Source organism: Theropithecus gelada, chromosome 13, assembly GCF_003255815.1.
Source record: "Theropithecus gelada isolate Dixy chromosome 13, Tgel_1.0, whole genome shotgun sequence".
Classification (NCBI taxonomy): domain Eukaryota; kingdom Metazoa; phylum Chordata; class Mammalia; order Primates; family Cercopithecidae; genus Theropithecus; species Theropithecus gelada.
In genome coordinates this window covers 48,770,120-48,796,395 of record NC_037681.1, presented here as the reverse complement: position 1 = coordinate 48,796,395, position 26,276 = coordinate 48,770,120, and the positions used below count along the sequence as shown (strand labels likewise).

Sequence of the window (26,276 nt, the reverse complement as noted above, 5' to 3'; positions counted from 1 at the left end):
TATTCCCATAGCTGGAGCCATGGCAGTGTCTGGTGATTCTGGAGCAAGGGTGCGTGTGCGTGTGTATGAGACAGAGAACTTGGCGGGCAAGCCATAAGGAAGTAAACTCAGAATATGCTCATGACTTAGGTGTGAATATTCAGTCTTCCCCAAATCAAATCACCTCTGGCTTTGGGGAAGTCGAACCTCCTATGACAAAGCCTGGGGGTCTTCGGAGGGAACGTAGCTCAGAGCCTCTTACAGTCCTGTGTGTTGGCTGGAGCTTTGCCTTCTGCTGGTCCCGACATCAACACAGCTTGAAATCTGAACTGAAGCCAAGTTGTGCCTCAGGAATTTGTCCAGCCTGGCCACAAATCAGGCTGTGACCTGCACTGGGATGTTTGCTGCACAAAGTGGGGTGTAAGGGGGCTTTTAGAAATCAAAGACAAGAAAGCAGCTTCATTTAAGAAATACCTATATGCACAAAAAAGAAAATAGCTCCCACTTGGCTACAAATACCACTTGAGATGATTACCCCTGTGAGAGCTGAGTGCACCCCAGTTTTCTCTGCCCATCTCCCGCCACTCCTGGCTCATTCTGCTGCTTGGATTCATCTCAAGCCAGAAACTCAACTGCCCAATCTTCTTAGAAGGGTCCCTCCCAGAGCCCCTGGGAAACGGGGAGGGCGGCATCACAGCCAAGAGATGCAGGAAATAGCATTTTTAAAGTATTTTAAACAAAATCCTTTTTCTTTGAAACTCCCCTTTCTGCATCACTTGTACATGTCACTTCCAGTCCCACTGGCCCATGTACTTTAAGCATATGGCTGTTCCGCTCTGTGTGTCTAGTGCACGAAAGCAGGTCATGTTCATGAAATAATGACCAGCACGCATGGACTCCACGTGCGAGGGAACAGCTGTGTGAATGTGTCACTGCTTTCTCCACAGGGGATCTTACTTGATGTTTCAAACGAGGATACTGTGACCTCTAGAGCTGAATCCCCAGCAGCAGAGTCCCTGCAGAGCACAAGCCCCTCAGAGGCTGGTTCTGGCCACGAGCTACTCCCCGGGTTCCTTTGTCAAGGCCCTGCTGGGCAAGAAACTCAGCAGGAGCCATACCCTAGGGAGAAAAGGCTCAGGGAGGTGGGAAGCAGGGACCCTGCTGAGCTGTGCTCCTGCTGGAGGTCAGGGGGACCCTTCCCCAACCCTGTGAAAGGGGGCAGCTCTCCTGCAGTGGGAAGCAAAACATCCTATCTCCAATTCCAGCAGCCAGAAAGACTCAACGACAACCAGGAATGGCGCATGAGCCACAAGCCACAGCGACAGCTCAGGCCAGCTGCTCACAGCTTGCTTGCTGCCTGGGCCAGAAGAGCACACTGGGGTGGGAACAGGGGAGTGTAAAAGAGAAAGCACTTGATCCAGCAGGTGGCAGATGACCACAGAGGGCAGGAAAGGCCTGGCGCCCTGTGGGGAGGTGAGCAGCCAGGACAGGCTGAGCGAGTGCTGGGGCAGCAGCTGCTGCAGACGCCACTCCAGTGACGGCCTCCTGCCTCCCTCCCCTGCCTCTCCATCCTCGGCAAATGCTCCTTTGAGGCTCAGGGAGGGGCTGCCTGGCAGCAATCTGGGGAAGGTCCAGGCCCACACTCATTAAATCTCTGTGGGTGGCGTCACCCTGAGAGCCAGGGTGGGGGAAAGGCGGAGCCCAGCAGGGACTTGGAGTATAATGTGTGGCTCCTAGGGAGGGACGCCTCCCTGGTCTGGAGAGAAGGGTCCAGGGGCAGAATGGCAAGGCAGTAATTACAGGAGACGCCCTACTCAAGACACCAGGTGAAGGGAAGCTGGCTAGGACACCCGTGTGGCTTTGTTGGCATTATTCCTGGCCTGGTAATTAGGCGTTTGGCAAACCCAACCTGTGCCCCACTGTCTCACTCACACCCTGTCTTCTGGCCAAGCCGCTCCTCCAGAAGCCATCTCCGAAGGTGGGCAGGAAGGGTCCTCTGAGCCTCCCAGTGAGGGCAGCATCTCGAGAGCTCAGGGAGCCCGGCCGGGAGTTCTGGAGACGGTGACTGGGAGGCGTCAGGGCAGGGAAGCCTCTGTATTGCACTTTGTCCCCTTCTGGACAAGTCAGCCCCAGCAGAAGAGTCACCTGCTGCCCCATCTCCAGAAATGAAGAGCTTTAATATTCAGACCACCCAGATGAAATGTCATGGCAAATTTGATAAAAACCAAGAGGGAGTGAAACTGACACTGGGGGAGGGAGGGGGCAAGTCGAGGGAAGGTGAAACCAAAAGGCACTGAGCATGCGTGGTGGGGCAGGGAAGGACACCATCACTCCAGAGACAGTATGGTAACAAAGGGACAGGAATGGTCCAGGCCAGCTTCAGGCTCTTCAGAAGCCAGAGAGATGTCCAAGTCTACCAAACCGAGTTCTCCAAGGCTTTTCAAGAAATGGGATTTGCTTGCAAGATGAATGAGGGAGAAGGTCCCACGGCTTCCAAGAGATCAACCCAAGTCTTCCAATACTCACTGCCAAGTCCCACCTGGGTCCCCCAGAGCCAGGAAGCTCCCTGGCAAGTCCCCCTCTTGCCCTCACAGCCCTGGAGCGCTTGAAGGTGCCGGTCCCTGGGAAGGAGGAGCAAGGAGGACCCCCCTCCGGAGCTGGGGAGGGAAGTGCGCTGGGTTACAGAGCCAGCAGAGTGGGGGAGTTCAAGGAGTCTGATGACTGGTCCCCGCTGCTACTGCTTCTGCGGTGAGCCTTGGAGCAGGACTCAGAGGGAGATGCGGGTGACTCCTGCTCCAGGACGCTAGGATAGGTGAAGACGAGGTTCGAGGTGCCCGGAGTGACAGCAGGCGTGGAGGTCACCACGATAGGGGTGTGCAGGGGCTCCTCACCGTAGAAGCCCCCAGCAATGCTGATGGGCTTGATGACAGAGCGCTGGGCCTTGTCCAGCCCCGCGGACGAGGACGAGGGGCTGTCCTCTTCCAGGGGCTCCTGTTTCACCACTACAGCGCCCACCGCGCCACCCCCACTGCGCATGGGCTGCAGCCCAGGGGCTGGGGGTGATCGGCGCTCCTCGGGGCTAATCTTGCACACTGGGCCATGAGCCACCAACATGAACTCCAGCTTCTCCTTCTCCTTCTGCAGCTCAGCGATCTCCTTCTGCAGGCCTGACTTCTCCTCCTCCAGCTCCTCTGTCTCCTGCCAGGGAAAGAGAGGGATGTGAGGGACAGCAACCTGCCAGGGACCAATCTAGGCAGGAAAAGAGAAAACCAGTAACGTCTGTCCTCAGACACTGTGAGAGCAGAGGTCACACACCTAACCACAGACCCTGCTGCTCTGAGTCACCTGCAGGCTCAAGATTCCTTTCATTTCCAAAGAAGGAAAGTCAGCTTGGAGAGCAGGTGAAGAAACAACTGCAGCTGCCATAACTCAGCACCTACTTTGTGCAGGACACTGTTAAGCATTTCAGAGATGATCTCATTCAACCTTCCAGGAGTTTGTGGAAGCAGATGTTATCACCCCATTTTGCAGATGAGGAGACTGAGGTTCAGAGGGGTTAATTTTCCAAAGTCACTGAACCAGCAGGTGGGGTAGCCCAGATTTGATTCCCAATGTATCTGACTCCAGAGTCTATGTGCTACTACTATGTTCTATGGCCTTGGTGCCAGGACTGCCGCCTCGGTACCCCCGAGGGGTGAGTACTGCAGAGATCTGCATGGAGAAGGGGGCATGGAGCACAGCTCTACCCATCTCTCACTCCCCAGCCCCATGCCAGCCCGCCTGTGGATGGATAAACGCTAAGCCCTAGGCTGCGAGAGTGGAGACTTTGTCAGGCACACTCCTGTATCCCCAGCGCCTAGAACAGCGCCCGGCTTCTCGTAAGTGCTCAGCAAATCCCTGTGGGATTATCACAGTCTCTCCTCCCTTTATTAGCTCCAATTTCTTTTTCTTTTCTTTTTTTTTTTTTTTTTTTTTTTTTGAGGGGGAGTCTCACTCTGTCTTGCCCTGGCTGGAGTGCAGTGGCATGATCTTGGCTCACTGCAGCCTCTGCCTCCCGGATTCAAGCTATTCTCCTGTCTCAGCCTCCCGAGTAGCTGGGACTACAGGCACCCGCCACCACGCCTGGCTAATTTTGTATTTTTCATACAGATGGGGTTTCACCACATTGGCCAGGCTGGTCTTGAACTCCTGACCTCAGGTGATTCGCCCGCCTTGGCCTCCCAAAGTGCTGGGATTACAGGCATGAGCCACGGCGCCCGGCCTTTTGCTCCAATTTCTTAAGCACGTATTTCAGGACTCTCAGAACCTTCAGAGAACATTCGGTTCAGCCACCATGCTTGACACAGAAGTAACGTGACAGCTCGAGACGGCCCATGAGGATGCCAGGGTCACTCTGCGAGGACCTCAGCCCCCTTCTTTCATCCCCAGCCAGAGAAGCAGAAGCAAGCAAGCGCACGTGGAGGGGCCGCTGTGGGAGGGGAAGAGGTGTGTGTCACCAGCCTCCTCCCCACGTTTTCCCTAACATGGATTCCTGTTCATCAGTGAGGACATACGGGCAAGGGCTTCGTTCAGCAGAGCACAGCATATTCCGGAGTGAAAAACAGTTTCCGTCTGTCTCAAGGGTCTGACGAACGTCATGAGCTTCTGAGAGGCTTCCTGTGGAGGATGTGGCTCAGGGGCCTGGGTGGCTGGGTCAGAGGGCGGGGGAGGCGGGGGAGGCAGGGGAGTAGGGTGTGAGGCCTCTGGGAGGAGGGGAGGAAAGCAGAGGAGCCTCAGGGGGCAGGGCTATTCTGGGCAGTTGGTAAGGAGCACCACATGGGGCACAGCTCCTTGAAGTGCCAATCAGAGAAAGGTTAGTGGTGGGAGGGCCCGCTGAGGAAGTGGATTGTGGATCTGCCTCACCTGGGAATGAAGAATTCCCACTCATCCTCCCCGGTTCTAACACCTCCGAGGGACATTACTACAGGCATCACAGAATTCACGCAATTCAATTCATTCAACACCCCAGAGGGAGGGCTGCAGGACAGAGAAAGACAAGCCTAAGCAGGTGGATGGTACCTGGGAACATTAACTCAAGTGAGGGGATGGGCCGGGCGCGGTGGCTCACGCCTGTAATCCCAACACTTTGGGAGGTCAAGGCAGGTGGATCACCCAAGGTCAGCAGTTTGAGACCAGCCTGGCCAAAAAGGTGAAACCCTGTCTCTACTAAAAATACAAAAATTACCCAGGCATGGTGGCAGGCACCTGTAATCCCCGCTAGTTGGGAGGCTGAGGCAGGAGAATCGCTTAAATCCAAGAGGCAGAGGTTGCAGTGAGCTGAGATCATGCCACTGTACTCCAGCCTGGGCGACAAGAGCAAAACTCCATTTCAAAAAAATTATAATAATAATAAAAAAAGTGAGGGGATGTTTTCCAAAGCCCCATCCTGGGCAGTCATTGTGAGGATCACTGACAGAGTCTCTCTCATCTCCTCACTCTGAAAGCATTCCACTGGGGACAGTCAACCCTGACTCGGGGCTTCCTCTACAAAGCACACGACCGGCCCTTCCTGCAGGGCTAGGCTCTGAAAGGAGTTACGTGACGTTGGTCAGGTCAAACTTAAGAGAGGGAAGGGCAGGGCTGTGGGTCCCCAGGTCTGGGCAATTAGGTGGCACGGGAGAGTGACTCACAAGGGCAGCATGTGGTACCACGGCCACAGCTCTGAGTTCATGACAGAGGTGGGGAACCCGCCTGCCCATAAAGGAAATGAGAAAACCCCAAGAAAATACAACCCGGCTGCCACGTGACCCATCTCCATCAAGACCTCTCCCCGGCCCAACCCATAGTGCTTAGGCCAGGCTGGGCCACTCCTGACGGTGGCAGGCATGGGAGTGGCTGGAACCTCGGGAAGGAGCCCTGGAGGGGCAGGTCTTGTCCTGGCTCCCAACCTTCCACCATCCCTCACCCAGGAGCCCCAACAGTTCTGTGAGCAGAGAACACTCAGGCACTGCATAAAAAAAGTGGCTAGCACCCCCCGAGAAGGCTGTTCATTTCTTCCCTCTGGGCCCTGGCTGGTGCCAAAGGTCACCTCCCTCCCTCTCTCTTTTTTCAATCAATACAAGGCTGACCCATGTGTCCAAAGGAAGGAAAGCTCTATCTCCACTGACTCATCTGTAGAGCGCTTGTGGGTAAGGAGACAGCTGTGGGAGACAGGATCAGGACCCTCAGGGCTCTCACTCCAGCCTACCCAGAGGTGCTCCCACCCTACCCAGAGGTGCTCCCACCCTACACAGAGTTCCTCACCGCCTGCAGCTTCTCTGTCAGCTCCCGGCGGCGGTTCCGGCACTTGGCTGCAGCCAGCTTGTTCCTCTCCCTCCGGATGCGACGCTTCTCCTCCTCTTCAGGAGACAGCTAGAAGCCAAAGCCAAGGATCACGATTAGAACAGGGACAATGGTTCACAGCATTTTTAAAAAACTATATTTTAAGGAAGGCAAGAAGCCCTTCTGGAAATGGGAAGAGGAGGAGGAAGGGCAAAAGGATCATGGCTGGACTCAGAGGCCCCAGAACATGTGGCTCCTGATGTCTGGCTGCCTGGGAGGGCTCTTTGAGCTGAATCTGCCCCAGAAGGTGATGTCCAAGTTTAAAGTCCATGTTTAAACAGGACAGCAATGGGTCAGGGATTCACCGGACCAGGCATGATAGCAGCACCTGTCACATCAGCCAGGGCTTCTCTCTCAGTGCCCAGGCCAGAGAGAAGGAGCTGGGGATGCTTCTCCAAGAGTCCCCTCCTGCCAGCCAGGTGTGGTCCCACCCACTTAAGCAGCTTTTTCCAAACCCTGGCTAATTACTCCTCCTATCACTCTGCCTGCTCTGCAAGCCTCATTATCCCCATTTGGTTAAGTAGCTGGGCCTGGAGTCCCCACACAGGTAAGAACCACCCAGGGGGGAATGTTATGTTGCTGATGGGAGGGTCAAGAGTGCCACTCCACTCCCGATTTCCTCTGCCAATCCGAGAATGCCAGCTGCTCACGGTTCGACCCCAAGTACTCCCCCACATGCCTGGTGCAGTGCTAAGTTGGACAGGACATGCAAAATGAAGAGGAACCCCCGGCAGGTAAAATCCTGCTGCCCACCATATCCATCCACTCAACAAGTGAGCACCTGGTTCCATATGCAAGATGCAGTTCTAGGGGCTTAGGATTTTATCTGCGAACCAAACAAAGGAAGATTCCCCTGCAAAGAGCTTAGGATCTAGCTTCTTCCAATGAGATGGTTAGGAACTTGTCACTCACACCAGAGAGCATGAACTCTGCTCTCCTGAGCAGGGCTAATACTCTGGTTCCACAGAGCCCTGCAGAGCCGTGACCCCAATGCCTCTCTCAGGGAGAGGTGACACAAGGAGATGGCTGTGGGCCAAAGCAGAAAGCAATGCAAAGGGAAAGACCACTCATTCAGTTATCAAACATGGACTGCACACCTACTAAGTGCCCGCATTCAGTTATCAAACATGGACTGCACACCTACTAAGTACCCGGTGCTATACTGGGAGCCTCGAAGACCTCAAGGGGAAGAAGACCTGGGTCAGCTCTCACGGGACACCTGGGGGCAAAATCAAAGCTACTTTTGGAGGAACAGGGAGAAGCTGCCCCAAGGAGGGATACTGCCTTGACTTCAGGTCACCCCATGAAGGAAAGAGCCACTGTCCTGGCTGGGTCCAAGTCAGAGTCCCACAAGGCTCCCTCCAGTCCTGGAGGTCTGTTGCTGTGGTGTTCTGAACAGCAAAGAGAGGACAATCATCACAGCACCAGAGAGGACAATCCCATGCCTGTCACACAGAGAGGAGGCCACAGCCCGGCTGAGGTCATGAGGCTACTTGGCCAAGGCCCTGAATACTTGCTGCTCCTAAACCTGTCTTGTCTTGAGCCCGGCAGAATTGCCAAGAAAGCCTTATGGCCCTGCTGCAGGCCTGGGTTTAGGGCTCACCACAGAAAGGGCCACAAGGGCTCCCCTTAAGGCCCAGGAAGACCCCTAGATCCCTCTCTAATGAGAGGCAGAAAAGAAGGAGGCTCGCCTTGACCCACTTCAAGCCCTCCTTCCCCCTTGGCTGCTTCTGGACAACTTTTGGCCTCCTGACTGACCTAGAAGTCTCTCCCCTGACTGGTGAGGTGTGGGGCAACTTGTGGGAGCTGTCGACATAGGAAGTGTTCAGGGGCGGTGAAATCAACATAGTTCCAGCTTCAGTGTGTCAGCAGCACCACGTACCCACCCGCAAGCCACACACACCCTCCCCTCCCCACCTCCTCAGAGTCGCCGCCACGGGGCACAGAGGGAACCTCCTAGGCGGGCTCCAGAGGAGGCCTATGAGGCACCAGGCTGGCTCTGGGGGCAGGCTCCTCCCTAGCAGGGTGGCTCGGGGAGGCTAGGGACGGCCAGAGTAAGCTTTAGAGCAAAGCCCTGAGGGCTGGGAACCTGAACAGCCAAGGTTCTAGACTGCCACTGCCCAGGCTTCCTCAGCGCTGCTGGGAGATGTGTGAATTCCCAACTGATGCGGAATAAAATGCTCCTTGTTCTCTCCCTCCCTCTCAAAAAAGGAAGGAAATTCTCCAGACAGATTGTATGAGGCATGCCTAGGTGGTGTGGTGGGAAAACCGCAGGACTAAAGGTCAGGAGAAGTGGGTTCCAGTGCTGGCTCTGCTGCTAACTCACTGTGCGACTCTAACAGGGACTTTCACCTTTCTGGGTCTCCATTTCCTTGTCTATAAAATGGGTATAAAGGGAAAATGAGAAAAGATGGTCTCCAAAGTCCCTTCTGGATATAAACTTCTAAATTTGGTGTGAGGTAGGCCCAGAAGAGAATGGAGAGTGTGGCCGGGCGCGGTGGCTCACGCCTGTAATCCCAACACTTTGGGAAGCTGAGGCGGGCGGATCACCTGAGGTCAGGAGTTCGAGACCAGCCTGGCCAACATGGCAAAATCCCATCTCTACTAAAAGTACAAAAAAAAAAAAAAGCCAGGCATGGTGGTGTATGCCTGTAATCCCAGCTACTCAGGAGGCTGAGGCAGGAGAATTGCTTGAACCGGTGAAGTGGAGGTTGTAGTGAGTCAAGATCGTGACACTACACTCCAGCCTGGGCAATACGAGCAGGACTCCATCTCAAAAAAAAAAAAAAAAAAAGAGAGAGGGGAAAAAAAAAGAATGGAGAGCATTCAGCATATCCTCCAGCTTTGTGGTCCTGCTAGCCCCAAAGAGTCCCTGGCAAGCCTGGCTCTCACATCCCAGAAGAGTCCAGCTCATCGGTGAGTATAAGGCTTTGCACCTTGGACTCCGTGAAGGAAGCATATTTATAAAGGTCATTATAAGCATGGCTACTGCAATATTTACAACTGCAATTATGGAAAGCAACTGTGAGGAGGATACTGGCCACTTGCTCCAGCAGCAGTGGCCCCACATGCAGCTGTGAATCTATTACAGACTCTAGCAGACACACTCCCCGCAAGTGGTTCTGCACTGTGGTTCCGCCATTGACAGAACAAACCAACAAGTAGTGGATACAAGACCCAGCTTTGTCCTCGGAGGAGCCGAGCTCCTGAGAAAGCTTCCAGTTCCTTGGTGTGGTGATCCCTGTAATTCCAAGTATCCTGGGGTCTGGATCTACCCTGATCCACTGGGAACCATGTTTGAAAGGTCCGTATATTGGAACATTGTGGCCCTGGGGATCACAGAGTGAAGATGGACAGTAGTTGAAATGGGGAAGGGTTCCAAGGTGGTCACTGGAATAGTTTTCCAGGAAAATAATTCATTTGGAAAAGGGATTCCACTGCTAAAGTATTTTCCCTTCCCTGGGCTCAGGGTGGCATAGCCTTGGAGAAAGAACACTGCATAAGGGGTCCAGGGAACTGGGATATAGTCCAGACTTCCCCACTCACTGGTCGAGTGGCCACACGCAGGTATGTCTGGCCCTTGCTTGTATCATCTCACATGGGGGTGAGATGGGGCTCTCTGAGGTTGTATTCCATTCTTTCTGGAATTATGCATGATTCTGATTTCCCTTTCCAGGACCAGGGGACTTGGCACTGCCCTGGCTCACTGCTGACCCAAGCAATGAGCCTCTTCAGTACTGGGTACGCGCTGCCTAAATAGCAGTGCCCCGCCTCTTCCCCATTTTCTGGCTTCCCTCTCCAGCCAGGTTAATTCTTTCTCAAAGCTGAGCCCCTTGAAGAGAAAAGGGCTGATGTCTGGCCTCCCCCGCCTCATCCTCCCATCTGTTCATGCCGCTGAACAGACTAAAGACCCAGAGTTACTGCACTGCTGGAACATGCATTCTAGGCCCTTGAAATGGGCTCCTGCCCCAAGTTGGAGGCCTGGAACACGGAGCAGGAATGGGAAGTTGAGGGCAGTGCCGGCCCAGAGCTTGACCCTGCAGGTCTGCTGGGTGCCTGGCCTGCACTAGACCCTGGGAAACAGCTAAGGGCTAATCCTAAAAAGCTCACAGCCAGGGTTCATTGGCTGCTTGTCCCATGGCCCTTTTGCCAAGGATCAGAGAAGGATCCTGCTGTGGCAGGTCATAATGGTCCTTCCCATCTGTAGCCAAGTCCTGGCTGGCAGGGACCATGATCCCCATTTTGTGGCTGAGGAAACTGAGACTCAGAGATTCGAAGGGACACAAGCGAGATGACAGAGCCAGCCTGAGTCTTGGGTCTCCAGCTCCGCCTCCAGTGAGGAGGATGACGAGCTCTTCAACCCTTAGCTCCCTTGTCTCCCCTGCTCTCAGAACACTAACCCTACCAGACTGCAGAAAAACGCTGTGTGTTTCTGGGGCTCTGAAAGCCACTGACGTGGCTCCTTCCCACTGGTCTGAGCTGTACCTGCTCATCTCTCCTTCTGCGGCCCACGGTGGTGCCAATGGTCTTGATCACGCCAGGTCTTGGGAGGGCCATGTGTCCAGGGACAGAGGCCAGGCCCGGCAGGGGGCTGTAGGGGTGCGAGCGAGGGTACGGGTTGGACATGGAGGTGATCACTGTAGGCTGCACCATCCACTGCAGGTCCTGGCTGGTCGTGATGGCGTTGATGGTGGGGATGAAGGCACTGCCTGAGCCAGGCATATCTACCCGGAATTTCTGAAATGAGGAAAAAAATACAATTGAGCCAATAAATACTAAGCTGAACAGGATACTTGATAATAACTGAACAGAGCCGAGGCAAAAACTGGCACAGAGCAGGGTCAGTGTTTGGAGGGCAAGATCCGGCCCCCAGGTGGGCCTGGACAGGTCCTGAGCATCCAAGAATCAAGAGGGGAATCTTAACTATTCCTGGGGCTTCACGTCGGACCTGCTCCCTGACTGGGGTCCTGAGAACTCCATCCCCAGGTGGCTCAGTGAGGAAACTGTCGTATCCCAAATGACTTCCAAGATAAACGTGGTCCCCAGCACTCACATTCGGCAGGCCTTCTTGGCAGTTCTCCAGGATACACATCTGCAGGATGTGGCACCTGGGTCTCTTAAGCCTCTGAGTCACCTGCCAACTATTTCTCAGGGTACCGGCTCAGGACACCTTGAAGGGATTTGCACACCAGTAGCTTTGGACCAACAAAGATCACCAAGGGAGCATACCGTGTCTGCCTTTGTCACTTTCCAAAGAGGTTCAGGACAGAGCTATGACTCCATCAGGGCACAGCCAGGTCCAGGAAAAGATGTCCTCTAACCCACGAGACTAACAAGTAGCAGCATTTGCAGCCAGACATCCTTTGCTCTCCTTGTCCCTCCTCCTTTCCCATCATTAGCATCTTGCTTGGGGCAGACCGCCTAAGCGTGTCTCTCTACTCAGCTACATAGGCATTGATCTATGTTCACAGATGTTTCTGTGGGAAACTCTGGTGCTGCTAGTGCAGTTTTCTCCCCGCTTCTTAATTTATGCCCAGACCACGTTGCAGAACTCTTTGGAACATGCTGCAGGAAGCATTCTATTTAAAATATAAGATGATGACAGAGTATAGAAACTAAAATGGGCTGTGCTCCTTAGCAGTTGGTCTTGACCTTTCTCCAAGGCAGCTACTGGAAAATGGAAGAAGTGGAGAGGAGAGGAGGGCCCCCCACTTCTAGCTTTTCAGGGGAAAGTCCCCCTAATGGAACCCAGGTGAACCTTCATCTTCAGATGACTCCTGGGTCCACATACAGCTTCTCCAAGTAGTTTCTTTCCCACTTAAAAAGTGGGTGAAATGATGACAATAGCTAATGTTTCCTGGGCACTTACTAAATGTCAGACACCATGTCTTACCTAGATTATCTCACTAAATCTCCCTCTGAGGGAAGAACAACCATTAGCTGCATTTTAGGGACAGAAATCTAGGCTCAGTGAGATTAAGTACTTTATCCAAGGCCACATTGCTAATAAGCAGCAGGCTCAGGATTCAAACCCAGTCCAGCTCAACAAAGAGGCCAGAGCCTCTGGACACAGTGTATAGAAGCTCCTTTGCCACTACTACTTTCCTTCTCAAAATCCAGCCCTAAGTGCTGGTTATCTACCCCCACTGCCCTCAGAGTGTCAGGTCATCCCCTATAGACCTTCCCTCTCACCAAGAAGGTCCCACAGGTCTGTCTGGCCCCGAATGGAACCCCACTATTCTTAGCATGGATGCTGTAGTACCCTCCCTATGCTGGTCCAATCAGACCAACTAGGATAGAAGCATTCGCAGCAATGGAAGCTGGAACCACCACTGTCTTTGCCTCGTCACATCAGGGCTCCTGCTATGTAAATAATGCATAGAGTACCTCACTACAGCTGACGGAGCTGGGGACCCCTTCTTGCTCAATTCCCTCCTATCTGCCTGACCCCAGTCTGTATGGTGGAACAGCTGCCCCACCTCCCAGACCACCCCAGGGGCCCAGGCCAAGGGCATTCAGTGAAGAGAGCTGCCCAGCACAATGGATTCTAGGATTCTAGAGGAAAGTTACCCAGTGTAATGGATTCTGGGGTTCGGGAGGAGAGCTGCCTAAAGCAATGGGTTCTAGGATTCTGAAGGAAAGTTAGCCAGTGCAATGCATTCTGGGATTCGGGAGGAGAGCTGCATAGAGCAATGGGTTCTGGGATTCTGGAGGAAAGATACCCAGCACAATGCATTCTGAGATTCAAGAGGAGAGCTGCACACAACAGCGGGTTCTGGGATTCTGGAGGAAAGTTACCCGGTGCAATGCATTCTGGGATTCAGGAGGAGAGTTGCCTAAAGCAATGGGCTCTGGGATTCTGGAGGAAAGTTACCTAGCCCAGTGCATTCTGGGATTCGAGAGGACAGCTGCCTAGAGCAATGGGTTCCAGGATTCTGGAGAAAAGTTACCCAGTACAATGGATTCTGGGATCCTGTAAAGAGAGCTGCCCAGGGTGATAGATTCTGAGTTGCATTTCTGAAGGCAAACAAAAGTGGGCTTTTTATCAGGCACTGACTGAAAAGCAGCAGGTGTGTGCACGTGAAGGAGGGAAGAGTGCAGTGAACAGGAAAGCATCCAAGTGGGAAATGATCTTCCAAGAGGAAAAATGGCCAATTGGGGCTGGGCTGTGAGTAGGCAGAGTCGTGAGAACAGCAGGCATGGCTGAGTGTGTGTAGAAGCACCAAGTCCCAGACAGCTATTTTTTTCCTGAGCTGCTGGATGGGAGGGGTGGGGAGTCAGCACTGCACTCGGGGTCAGGAGGCATGGGGTTGAGGCCTGTCTTAGCCACTGAGTGCCTTGCCCTGGGCTCAAGGACTCAATTCCATGGATGTAAAGGGGAATACTCATCAAACTCACTCCACTGTCATGAGGATTAAATGAGTAGCTACTTTAGGCTATAAAAGCACACCAGTGGTTCTCAACCCTGGCTACACATGAGAATATTCCAAGGAGCCTGTAAAAAATACACCAATGTCAGAGCCTCGCCATTAGACCTCTAAAATAATTGGTTTGGGGCCGGGCTCTGATAAACTTTAAAAAAAAAAAACAAAAAACCCTCCCAAGGAGATTCTGTTCTGCAGCCAGGGTTGAGAAACATTGCTCCTAACAAATGGAAGGTCATCCTCACCATCACCGTCACCATTAGATGTGCCTGTGCACTCTGCACAGGAGGCTCCAGGGAGAAGTGCCAGCTTCCCACTCCTGGGAAGCTCCCAACTTTTAAATTCCATTTCTCTCCCCAAGCCAGAGTCTGGGTTTGAAATGCACCTGAGGCATCCAGCACCATGGTCTGATAGGACCCCCCTCCTCCACGGGGAAGCTGTTAGCTTTCCTTCTAGGAAAGCACCTAAGAAAGTCACTCCTCATTCCAACAAATAAAAGTGCTCCCGTTTTAGGCTTGGGGAACGCAGCAGAAAATCTGAAGCAAAGCTGAGGGACAAAGACCCCTTCGGAATAAGTGGATGCCCATTAGCCCCTCTGAGGCCCTCTAGTCCACCCGCTGTGGAGGGCAGGTCCGCGGTGTGTGCTCTCCGGTATACATCAGCCAGATTCCTTGCAGCAATGGCTTGGTCTAGACAAAACAAGACAGCAATAAAAACCAGCCAGGAGGTAATGACTGCCTCTGAAAACGCATGTACACCTTGTTTCAGACAGGAGGTAAAGCCATCTGGATAATGCACTGGCTCTAAACGGCAAGGAAAACAATGTCCCATCCCCAGAGGGGCCCGGGGCTTTGATAAAGAAGGCTTTTGTCTCCAAGAGGAGCCTCTCTGGGAGACACACAAAAGTTTCAATTAGATCTGGCAGATGGGCCTTGTCTCAACTCCCAACATGTTATTCAGAAACGTGTTATTCAGAAACGTGTTATTCAGACACTGGGGCAGGAGAGAAGAGGTGAAGTTAGGAGTTTGTGGTCCCAGAAGTTAGCCTAGCATTCCTCTACGCCAATAGACCCAAGAATCAGCCAAATGTCACACTGGAGATAAATCATGGTTCTCTATGCACGAGTTAACATTAAGCACAAACCAAGATAGAGCTGCTCAGCTGGGGGCTACAGGGCTGTTTCAGACCTGCTGCAGTGTCAGGAGTGTGCTGGGAGTGATGGGATCAGGAGAGATAACCCAAAAACCTCACTTGGCTCCCTGGGACTCTGTAGCCAACATGTTCTCCTTGAGGACACTTTGAAGATGCTGGATGCCTGTGTAGCATTCCAGCCTGGCAAAGCCTCCAAATATTTTACCATGTCACCCTGTCAACTGCTGGGTGGGCAAGAATGCCTATAAACGGATATAGTGGTCCCCCATCCACTTCCTAGAGCAGAGTTTAGCAAACTTTTGCTGTGAAGGGTCAGACAGCAAATATTTTAGGCTTGGTGGGCTATACGGTCTTGGCTGCAACTCAATTCTGCCACCACAGTGAGAAAGCAGCCCTAGATAACACGTAAACAAATAGGCATGACTGTGCCACTGAATTTTATTTAGAAAAATACTCAGACCATAGTTTGCCAACCCCTGTCCCAGAAGTTCATTCTTATCTCCCATGCTCAGGTTGCAGGGAAAACAATACAGAGGAAATAAGAAAGCAAAGAGTCAGAACTGAGATGTTCCTTCAACCCAGGTAGCCGAGGAGATGGGCTCTCACTCATCAGCTTGAACCTCCAGACCCTGAGTCGACGTTCAAACCCGTACAAGCCTTGTGGTCTTTGGGCATGGAAACGCCCATCACCCTGTTGTACCCTGTTGCTAGGGTGCCACGGGGCTGCTTAGGAAGGATGTGTGTGCTCCTTCCACTGCCAATGAGCAACACAGCTGAGGACATGGACCCTCGAGGGCCACCAAACCTCAGCAGGTCAGAGACGTTCCCCAGCCCAACAGTTGCTGATTTGGGAAAACTGCCTCCTGAGACTCTATACTGGAGCCTTGGCTTCAGCCATGAACCCATGGCTTTTTGCTGACAGGTATTGGAACTAGGGTTTGGGCCCCTACAGGCCTGGATGCGGCCGAGGGCTTATCCCAGAGACTTGTGAGTGGGCAGAACTGGTATGTGAGATGGAAGTCAGGGTTGGGGTTCTTGGCCCAGTCCCTTGGCCAGGCAATTCTCCATCAGATGGATCTTCGTCTGGGTTGTCAAGCATTCAAGCCATGAAGCCCTGTGGACTCTGTAACCTGCCTTGCCAGGCAAGCAGCTATGATTGAGTGTATCTAGGAAGGGACTGGGTTCTTTCCCTTTAAATACCCTTTCTTTAGATTCCCAGGATGGAAAAGGGACAACTCCAACATCCTAGAGATTGGCTCCAGAGAAGAGAAAAGGGTAAGGGCACACGCTGTCTCATACTTCCCATCACATCCCCTCTGAGGTCCAGTTTAATGCAAATGCTTCGTATTTTTACTGAACCTGGGATGTTCCCCAAAGCCTTCCATAAGGAATTTAACCAGTCTTCATAGGTTCTGCGTTGAACATCACTTTGACCTCTGACCTTTCATTCCTCTCTGAAGAAATACCACTATGTCACAATGGAAACTGTTGCTAATAAGTTGTAATTTCCCAAAGCTTTACAGTTTATAAATGCTCTCTTAGGTGACCCGCCTCCCTTCAGCCTCCATGCTTTCCTGGGTTCCCTTGAAAGAGTTACTCTATCCTCCTCCACCTGGCTTCCTGCCAGGAGGAAGATAACCAGGGAAGGAAAGAAACAGAAAGAGAAGGCCGCCCTTGCCCAGGTTCCCCAGCTGCTTCCCTGCCAGGGCCCTTTTGGCCAGAAGCGCCACACCAAAGCACTGGGGAATTCACCCCGCTATTCTGTGGGCCCCTTTGGAGCCCCCACAGTGCCCCGGAGGCTCTACACTCCATGGGAATGACATGTCCTCTCATCCTCCCTTAGAGCCACAGGAAGGTGAGCCTAGGAAAGTGTCACTGCCATGGGACAGGGCTGAGAGACCAGGTGTGTCAGGAGAAACCTTACACCTTCCCTCTCCGGCCCAGGGAGCTGAGAAGGGATAGAATTACCAGATGGGGTTTGGAACAGATCTATTTCCCTCAGTCAGGGCAGTTGCTGTCATTTTGAAATACGGTGGCCACCAAAAGACAACACATACAACACAGATGAGACATACCCACAAAGTAATGATGCTATTTTTTTCTTTGTTTCAACGAATAGACCAGAATGTTCATCTCCTTAATTCTCACAACCAGTATCTTTATTCCTATCTAACAAATGAGAAAAAAAAATCCAAGTTATTGATGGCAAAGGTGCCTGCTTTGGTGTCTTTTGTCGTGGGCATGCTCTCCCAGGTAGACTCCAGAGGCCTGAAGGACATGGGGTCCCACCCTACTTTGGACTCAGCGGGATCATCCAGACTTGTATGTCAGACTTGGCTCCAAAGAGGCTTTTGGTAATTTCCAAATATCAAATTCACCCTTCAGAGGACAAAGATTTGTTAGCAGGGAGGATTTTCAAAAGAATGCGCTGAAAGCAATTGCAAAAGAGGGGGTACTGCAAAACCTTTCTCAGTCTGAGAATAGCCACAGCATTCGGATAAGCATTTAGTCTCCTCAAGGAAAAAACAAGGAAGGGGACAGTAGTGATTTGGATGAATAAGTTCTGCTGTATTTGTATTAAGATAGAAAAGAAAAAAACAAGTCTCCCAATTTTACCCTCACCTTGAATAATAAGACAGGCAGAAGCAGAAATAGGTAGTGGAAATGCACTCAGGGTTTTGGATAGGAAAATTCAACTGCCAGTCAGACAATACATGACTGCTATTTCACCCCAGTCCCTTTGATGAAAAAGTGAAGCTGACTTCCACCATCAAGAATCAGCGGAACAGACAAATTCTTGGGATAACATTTTGTTTGATCCTAATCTACAACATCTGTAAGATCAAGGGGGAAAACAAAGCACCAGACCCTTAATCTATGCCTCCCACATTCCCACCAACTGAACAAGCCCCCTCCCAATATAAGCACATAAGAAAACATGCCTTGGGAATTTGAACAAATTGTGAAGGCACCCTAATGAACAGACAGACATCAAAATAGAAAAAGAAAAAAGCACTCCTTTTATAACCAGGTTTTATTTAGAACAGAACAAAAAAGAAACTCAAAGTCAAGCAGTTCCTAGTTAACCAAGGTTAAATATGTGGCATTTATTTGTCCCTCATTAAAAAGAAAAAGCATCCTAAGAATTCCGAACTCACCAATTTAACACTCTGGGACTGGAAAAATACATTCCCAAGATAGTTGTCCTAAAAATTTCCCATAGAGGGCACTAGAGAGGTATGATTGAGGCTGGCTTGGGAATCACAGTCATTTCTGGTAAAAGTTCTTTGATGTGAGGAATGTCCCAGTCTGGTACAGTTGGCAAAAGTTCACTCTGGGGAATTGTGTGTGTGTGTGTGTGTGTGTAAGTGTGTGTGTAAGTGTGTGTTTGTGTGTCTTGGGAAGGAGTGGTTGAGGAAGAAGAGTGCTAGTCTGGTATTCCTTAACTCCAAAAAGGAAATACTGCCCTTGATTTATTTTCACAAGTTATCTGAGAAACAAATAGCAGCCTTGGAAAAGTTCTAGGTCTTGTTTTTGTTTTGTTTTTTTCATTAAAAGGGGGCCAGCTGATGAAAACAAGTTATGAAATGACCTGTGTTTGTGTAACTGGCTGGATTGCGTAATGCTCAGGCCCTGAAACCGTAATAGTCAAGCAGCCAGGCAGGGCATATATCTGGGAGATGTTTTCCTAGGAAAGTTAGGAGAGAAAAAACAACAGCAAAAAGAAAAATCCAAGAAGGGGAGGTGTGTGCAACAATTACTGACAAAACAAAATCACCAATGACCAACTTTTGAGATTAAAACTGTAACTGGAACAGGAAATATTTTTCATGCCTCAAGTTCCTGCCATATATAAGAACAGAGGCTGGAACAAAGACTAGTCTGCTCCCCCCACCCCCAAAGTCAGTGGAGCTCATGGTCATGTGTTAAGATCCAGCTTCATGAAGCTAGAGGGGATGGGAAAGCTCTGGGTTGAAGAACTGGCAACAAACTGATCAGGAATATTGGACTCCCAAAAGAGAGACCTGAAAAAAATAAAATTCACTTCCCCAAAGAAAAACCAGAGAACTGTCTCATATGGATCAGTCCACTGAGATATGCCATAAAAGAGAAAGGCCCATCCACTAACTGCCAGGGAAGTCTCCCAGTAAAGGAAGCTGAGAGAAATAAAGTGATTACAGGTTTTATCTAGTATGTAGTAAAGTTACCTCAAGCCCAAGATCAGGCAAGGTCATAGCACAGACTTGTGAAGGAACAAAAGCCTCTGAGGTCAGTCCTCAGGACCACAGAACGATTTTGTTCACAGTTGGAGCAACGACGGAAAAATCCACCCTGTTCCTCCTCGTCCCCCACCCAACCACGACCACACCAAGGAGCGGACAGGCCAAGAACCTCGTCTCAAGTGGCATTACCTTGCCAGTCCCTCTGGTTTGAAAGGCGTCTCACACACTGCCAGGTCGAATGGGCAGGCGTCTATGTGAGAACCCCGTGCACTGGTTATTACTAATTGCAAAATCCTCATGTGTTACAGCATGCTAGGAATTAGCCAACAGCTGCTTTTTGCTTCGGTAATGAGGCCCTATTACACTCTGCTGGACTGAGTTCTCTTCCTTCTTCCTAGCACTGGTTTCCTGTCTGATTTTCTTCCAAAACCGGGAATTGCCTCCGCTCACATCCTGGGCTCAAAGCCCTAGTGACACAGATTATTCAGTTGGGGCAATGATGTCCGGTCTGACATCCCGGCAGGCCCCAGGGTCTATGCTAAGCCAGGCAGTGAGATTGTAATACTCCAACGATAACTGCCAAAGACACATTAGGGAAAAGAACAGAGAAGAAATCAAAAGATCCCTTCCTGATTCCAGGGAGGAGGACAGGCGTTTGGGGTTTGTTGAACGGGAGACGGAGGGAATGGGTACAGACTTCAGCCTATTCCCTCATGATGTTTACATTCAATACAAACCACCAACGGGGCTGGGAAGCAAACATAACCAGTAACTTTTCGGATTTAAAACTCATCACCTTGGTGCTCAATACGAACGGTGCATTGACTGCACCCTCAATGAACAGACCAGGCTGTCTCTACTGCGGGTGCTTATAGGAGCACCATGGGAGGCAGAGGGAAGGCAGAAAAGCCATTTTGGGGACTCATCAGGTATAGGGAATCACTTTGGAACAAGGGATCCCTCATCAGATCCAAAAGAGAGCCATGTTCCATAAGACTTTCCAGCTGAATCTACCCCTCCCTGGAAGCCTACCCCAGCCCCTTCTAGAGGCCAAGGCCACCGCCTTATGGAGCATCCCTTGCTGCAGCCAACTGTGCTAGACTCCACAGATGCTGACCACTGTGGGCTTCATGTTGTATTGGGCCTGCGTTAACCCAGCTCTCTCTTGAGACAGAGCGGGTGGGGAGCCGCAGCAGAGGGCAGGCACGCCATCAGCACCCCCCCCCCCCCGCAACAACAGTACCTTCCTGGTATTTATAAACACAGAGATCACACGCACAATCCCTCCACTGCAAACCAGTCCGGCTGCTTTAGAAACAAGTTGTTTTCTGCTTCCAGAACCACCCAGGAGCCTGTGTGATGTCTCTTCCCCCACCCGACCCCCTCTTCTCTCTGCTGGCCTCCTTGCTCCAGGTACCCCCAGACCCTCAAGGTGGTCCTTCGTTCCTGGGGGGCAGTGCAGCCTCCTGTCCTCGACCCTCACAGAAGACGGGCGGGCAGGCGGGCAGGCACTGGGCACACAGGCGGCATGAGCCAATCAAGGCTGGCTTCTTCCTTCCTGACCTTCGCACCTGATTCCCAGAGCGGCAGCCCTCGCCCTCGCTCCAGATTACTTGAAGGAGTCCAACCATGTTTCTGGATCCCCAACCCCTTTCAGAAAGGAGCTAAGACTGATGGAGAACGGGGAGGGGAGAGAGAGAGGGCTTTCCTGAAAGAATAGGGTCCCAGGATGTCGAAAGGTGCCAGTGGGTGCAAAGATTTTCTTGTCTGTCCACCACCCAGAAAGAAGACTCGGGGCGGGGGGCGAGGAGGGGCGGGCACTGGGGAGGGGGAGTAGTTCACGGGAGGAGGTAACAGGCTCTTCCTGGTAGGGGGCCTACAATTTCAGGAGTTTATCTGGGTAAAATATAATGTGGGAGGAAAAGGGCATGTTGTCTCTTCAAGCCCACTCCCCAATCCCCTGATGTAAAAGGGGGTGGTGGGGGAGGAGAGGACGAAAATCCAGAACTTAACAACGGTGGCCCGTAGGTATTTTTTCGCCAAGAAAAGGAAAAGAAAGCAAAAGAGGCAGTGGCGGAGAGAGGAGGGCAGGGGTCCGCCCGCGCCGCCAGGTGCACCGGGGCCCGCACCTACCTGCTGGCCGCCGCCGCCGCTGGAGTACGACTCGGCGTGCGCAGGAGAGCCGCTGCTGCCCCGGGACGAGGTGTCAAAGTTCCCGGGATAATCCTGGTACATGATCCGCGGTAGGGGCCGGAGGGGAAACAGGGTGTTTTTCTTCCCCCGCCCTCGCCGCGGCCGCGCACCGGCTGCTGCGCGCTCGTTCGTCCGCCGGCCGCGCCGCGGGCTCTGGGCTTCGCTCCTGGGTTTCTCCCCAACCGCGACGGGCGAGGACAAGGAGGCGGCGACACCTCGGGAACAGCGTCCCCCGAGCGCCTCTTACGGCACTTCTTTCCGGCTCTGAGAACGCCGCGGGACCAGTTGTCCACCCGGTCCCTCCCTCTAAAAAGTCGGCGCGTCTCTCGGTCCCTCCCCTGCGCGCGCCCTCCCGCCCCCGCGCGCAGCCGGAGCTCAGCCGGGACCCACGGCCCAATCAAAAATTGGATATTAAAAAGACTAGGAGCCCAGAGAGCCTGGCCTGCCAGCCCCGGGGACCCTCCGATTTCAGACAGGGCCAAAAAGGCGGAAAGAAAAGCTGTCCGCTGGGAGAAACTTCTGTTTCTTCCTTTCAGAAAAGGAGCCGGAGAATAAACTTCCCGTGGCCGACTCGCCGCCGGAGTTTCGGGGCGGCTCGGATACTTGACTGGGAGAAGGCGGCGTGCGCCCGTCCCGCGGCCCCGAGCGCGCCAGGGGGACAGCGGCTCGTGGGGCTCAAGCTGAGCTGGCGCTGAGAGGGACGCGGCCCTGCTCCCCGCTCCGGCGCCCGGACCTGCACCCCTTCCCCGGCGCCCGCTCCCGGACGGGCCCGCCTCGCCCGACCGCGCCTCTCCCTCTCCCTCTTTCTGTCCCCGCCGAGCGCCGCTCGTTCGCTCGCTCGCTGGTTCGCTCGAAGCCCTAGCGCTCTGCCCGAGATGAGTCACTACAATGGCACGAGTTCAACTCACACTCTTTATTCTCCAGCCCTGTACCATGTGGATTCACTCACGTCAACCCCAGACTCCACCTTGCAGGGAGGAGCGCACGAGGAGGCGGGGGGAGGAGGCCGCGGAGGAGGAAGAGGCGCAGGAGGGGAGGAGGCGGGCGCAGCTCTTCCCTCCCAGCCCCGGCTCCCGGCCGCACTGACGCCAGCCGCGCACCCCGCGCGAGGAAGCCAGGCGGTGGCCCGGGCGGGAGCGGGCGGCCCGCACGGTTCGGGGGCGCCGAGGCAGCCCCGGCCCTCCCCCGCCCCCCGCTCACCCCCCGGGCCCAGCGCCCTTGGTCTGTTCCATTGGCGCACGTTGCCAAAGATGGTCATTTGCGTTAGAGGACGCGAGTGCGGGTTTCCTCGCTTTCGGGTGACGTGGAGGGAGAGGGATTCCCTCGCCCGCTCCCGAGTGCGCTGTGGCCTCTCCCCCGCCCCGGGAAGGGGCGCGGGGCGGGGCCCCGAGAGCGGCCGCGCGGTCTCGACTCCGGATTTTAGAAAATAATCACAGCCCTGACGGCGAGACGGGCGGTTCGGTGCGGCGCCACCGGGAGGCCGGGAGCTGGGCGCGCAGAGCCGCTCGCAGGGAGGGCGCGGCCGCGCGCGGTCGTAGGCGCCCTTCGCGGCGCCGCCGAGTGCAGCGGGCGCCCGGGGCGCGCAGGGTGCCCGCGCCGCCCTGCGGCCGGGTCTTGGCGGGGCGCGGCGCCGGGCGGGGCTGGCCTGCCTATTTTTCCCTCCGTGGCGGGCTGCCTACCGCTTCCCTTTTTGATTTTTGTTTTTCATGTTTTCGGTCCTACAGTTAATTCGTTAGGAGTAGCCTTGAAGATGAAATTAACCGGGCAAGACATTCCGACTGCCCTGTACGCCGAGCAATTAGGACGCATCTAATAAGAGTAATCGGGCGTTTATAAGCAAACTCCCGACTGTTACGAATTAAAAAAAAAAAAAAAAGTAGCCAGCGAGAGGGTGTGCCCCAACTTTGTCGTCTTCAGCTGTTTTGGAGCGAAGTTCAGGGCGCGGGTAGCCGGACACTTGGGTCCTCCTCCCTCACTGGGCGGGGCTGGGAGGGGCGCGGCGCAGGGTACAGAGCACAGACCTTGGAGCAGGAACGCCCGGCTACGCTATTTCCGAGCTGTGAGATCTTAGACCAATTCCTTAACCTCTCTGGGCCTCAGTTTCCTGCTATAAAGGGAAGGAGTTTGGAGCCATGACCTTAGGCCCTTCTCTGCCCTGGAGCTCCAGTCCTTCTGCTGAGATGATGGTGTGTGAATGGAGAAGTACTGTAGCGGAATTCAGGGAACTTAGGTTCTGGCCCAGGGTCTGTTAGCCTCAGTTTACCCAATTCTTAAGTAGCACCAGCCGTCTGTACCCTACAGGGTCCTTATGAGGCCCCAAAGTTAAGAGGTGTTCTTGAGAGTCCATTGCGGGCAACTCGCTGTGCACCGTCACACAATTTCTGTCCTCAGTTTTCTTATCTGTAAAGTGGGGGTGTTGGTAGGAAAGAAAAATAGAGCCGGGAACGCGAAGCTTTCCTGGGGCTCTATATAAAGCGCTGGCATTTCCGGGACGGCTGGCGGCATCTGGCCGCCCCAAGGGCCCCAAGATACGGTAATCCCAAACAATACTCGGGGTCATTGTTTACAGCTATAAAACACATTCTGTCCTGAACGCTATCCCCAAGGACGCGCGCGCGTGCGCGAGGGGACGAGGCCAGCCAGACTCCTCGCACCTCCGCCGCTGCCCGCTGGGCAGAGTCCCCAACTCCGCGGGCCCAGGAGAGGGGTGTGGGGCAAGCGGACGCGCACGCCAGCCGTGGGTGCTTTGCTTTTTTCTTCCTCCTCCCCATCCCTGCGTCCTGGCCTGCCTGGGTGTTTACGCGCCTCTCCCAGCAGGACTGAGTAAATGCAGTCCTTTGACGCAAAACGAATCAGTCCTTCCCCAGCGGCAGCAGCAAAACCCAGAAAACTGGGGGTGGGGGTAGGGACGGGAGGGGCACAGAAGAAATCGTGACACTTTCCCACTCTCTTCTCAGCCCCTCCCCGCGCCACGCGGGCCTCAGGCCGCCCTAGCCAAGTCTTGGGGGCTGCAAAGGGAGGCGCGGCGAAAGCGCCCTGAGCCCTCCCAGTAGCAACCGCGTGTCGGAGCGGCGCGAACAGACGCACTTTTGGTTTTCCTTTGAGCAGTAGAGGCTGCCCCGCCCTCCCCCACCTGGCGCTCGAAAATCCGGGTGCTTCTGGGTCTCTCCCACACAGTCCTTCCAGTAATGCGGAGGGAAAAGAGGCGGGGGAAGGGGAGCAGGAGCTTCCTCCGCGGCCTCCGCAGTCCCGGGCGCGCCCAGCCCCGGCCCGGCGCCGCCGGGAGCGCGCGGGCGAGCGCACCCTCGCGCCCTCGCCCGCCCCCGCCTGCCAGCTCCCCGGTCCTTTCCTTTCTTGTGGGTTCCCGTAAAGCCCAGCAGCCTGGAGACGTCTGCAGAGCATCACGGAATCTGTGCTGATGCAATTCACTAGCCTCCCTTTGGTGCGCCCTGGCCTGCCTCAGAGCGCTTTGATCCCGGCCCTCTCCTACTCCAGAGCTCGTGCTGGCTCCCTCTGCCCGCCGGGAGGCCTGTGTTCCGCCGCGGGCTCACCCCCTTTCAGTACTCCCAGCGCCGGACACACAACTCTGTGCCCTGGTGCTGCTGCGAGACTGACCTCCCCAGGTTCAGCCAGTGCCTCAGCGAACTGTGCCTGCCAAACCGAGAATTCAGCCTCCAAGCCTAGTTCAGTGCCCTCTCCTTGGGAAATCATTCCAGAGTCATCCAGTTAGAAAGGGTCCTCTGGCTCCCTGGAATGCTAAAAATAGAGGTGACCCTTTATCGAGTGCTAAAATCAGAGCCAGGCACCATGCTGAATACAGGGCTTGTTCAGTGGAATTCTCAGAGCAAACGCTGGAGGTGGGTATTATTCTCTGGTTGCAGAAGACAGTGAGATTGAATAACTTGTCCAGGGTTAGTGAGTTAGTGATCGGTTAGGAGTGCAGTTGAGATTTTCCGACCCCAGGCTCTTCTTGTTCCCCAGGACATGGCATGACCTGCCTCCTGTTGGAATGTCTTTGTCTCTCTCTTACTGGTCTTGGAAGGCATGGTCTTTATCTGGTGCATGACTTTATCCTACACTTAGAGGTGTTCCTTAATTCTCCACTGAACAAATAGCCTCAGCACCATCCCTCAGCTTAGAGAAGAGGCCATGTCAAGTGAGGGAAGGGAAGGGAAGGGGAAGAGGGAAGCTGGGGTGGGAAGAAAAGGGTAGATGAGCTGTCTTCTCATTGCCTCTTGGTCTCTGAGACCTCTCTGCCCCACTTTTGCCAGTCTCCTTGTTTGTCCATCCTGGCCAGTGTTTGGCCCTTGAGAGATGAGGAATCCCAGAATAGCTGGCACCTCTGAGCTGCGCTGGCCCACACATCTCAGCACGAGATAGTTGAAGCCCTTTCACACACATCGCCTCACTTGTCCTTACACATGACATCTCTGAAAGGGATATAGACAGCAGAGTGACTCTGGATTGCCAGAGAGGAGGCTTAGGTGCAGAGTGGCACAGCAGCCTACTCAGAATTTTCCAGCTGTAGGTGTCAGTCTGTGTTCAAAGCCATCTCACCAGACTTTAAACCCAGCACTTTGCTGTTTGCCATGCTTCCAGCCTTGTAAGTTTAGGAGCAAACTCCATCTCTCTTTTTCTTTTCTTTTCTTTTTTTTTTTTTTTTTTTTTTTTTTGAGACAGAGTCTTCCTCTGTCCCCCAGGCTGGAATGCAGTGTCGTGATCTCAGCCCACTGCAACCTCTGCCTCCCGAGTTCAAGTGATTCTCCTGCTTTAGCCTCCCAAGTAGCTGGGATTACAGGAGCACGCCACCGCACCTGGCTAATTTTTGTGTTTTTTGTAGAGATGGGGTTTGACCATGTTGACCAGGCTGGTCTCAAACTCCTGGCCTCAAGTGATCAGCCCGCCTTGGCCTCCCAAAGTGCTGGGTTTACAGGTGTGAGCCAC

General features: G+C 53.5%; 1 protein-coding gene across 2 annotated transcripts; it reads right to left on the bottom strand.

Moving 5' to 3' along the window:
* Positions 1–437: 437 nt before the first annotated feature.
* FOSL2 (FOS like 2, AP-1 transcription factor subunit) lies at positions 438–22,635 on the bottom strand. Of its 2 annotated transcripts, none has more exons than XM_025353932.1 (4): positions 21,273–22,635; positions 10,825–11,076; positions 6,262–6,369; positions 438–3,177 (listed from the first exon to the last, which is right to left on the bottom strand). In XM_025353932.1, exons 1-4 carry the CDS (start codon positions 21,372–21,374, stop codon positions 2,659–2,661), a joined length of 981 nt encoding a protein of 326 aa, XP_025209717.1. In that variant the 5' UTR covers positions 21,375–22,635; the 3' UTR covers positions 438–2,658. The 2 variants fall into 2 exon arrangements, with proteins under 2 accessions (XP_025209717.1, XP_025209718.1); XM_025353933.1 differs by lacking the exon at positions 21,273–22,635 and adding an exon at positions 19,329–19,863 and having other exon boundaries at positions 2,510–3,177.
* Between the last annotated feature and the right edge of the window lie 3,641 nt (positions 22,636–26,276).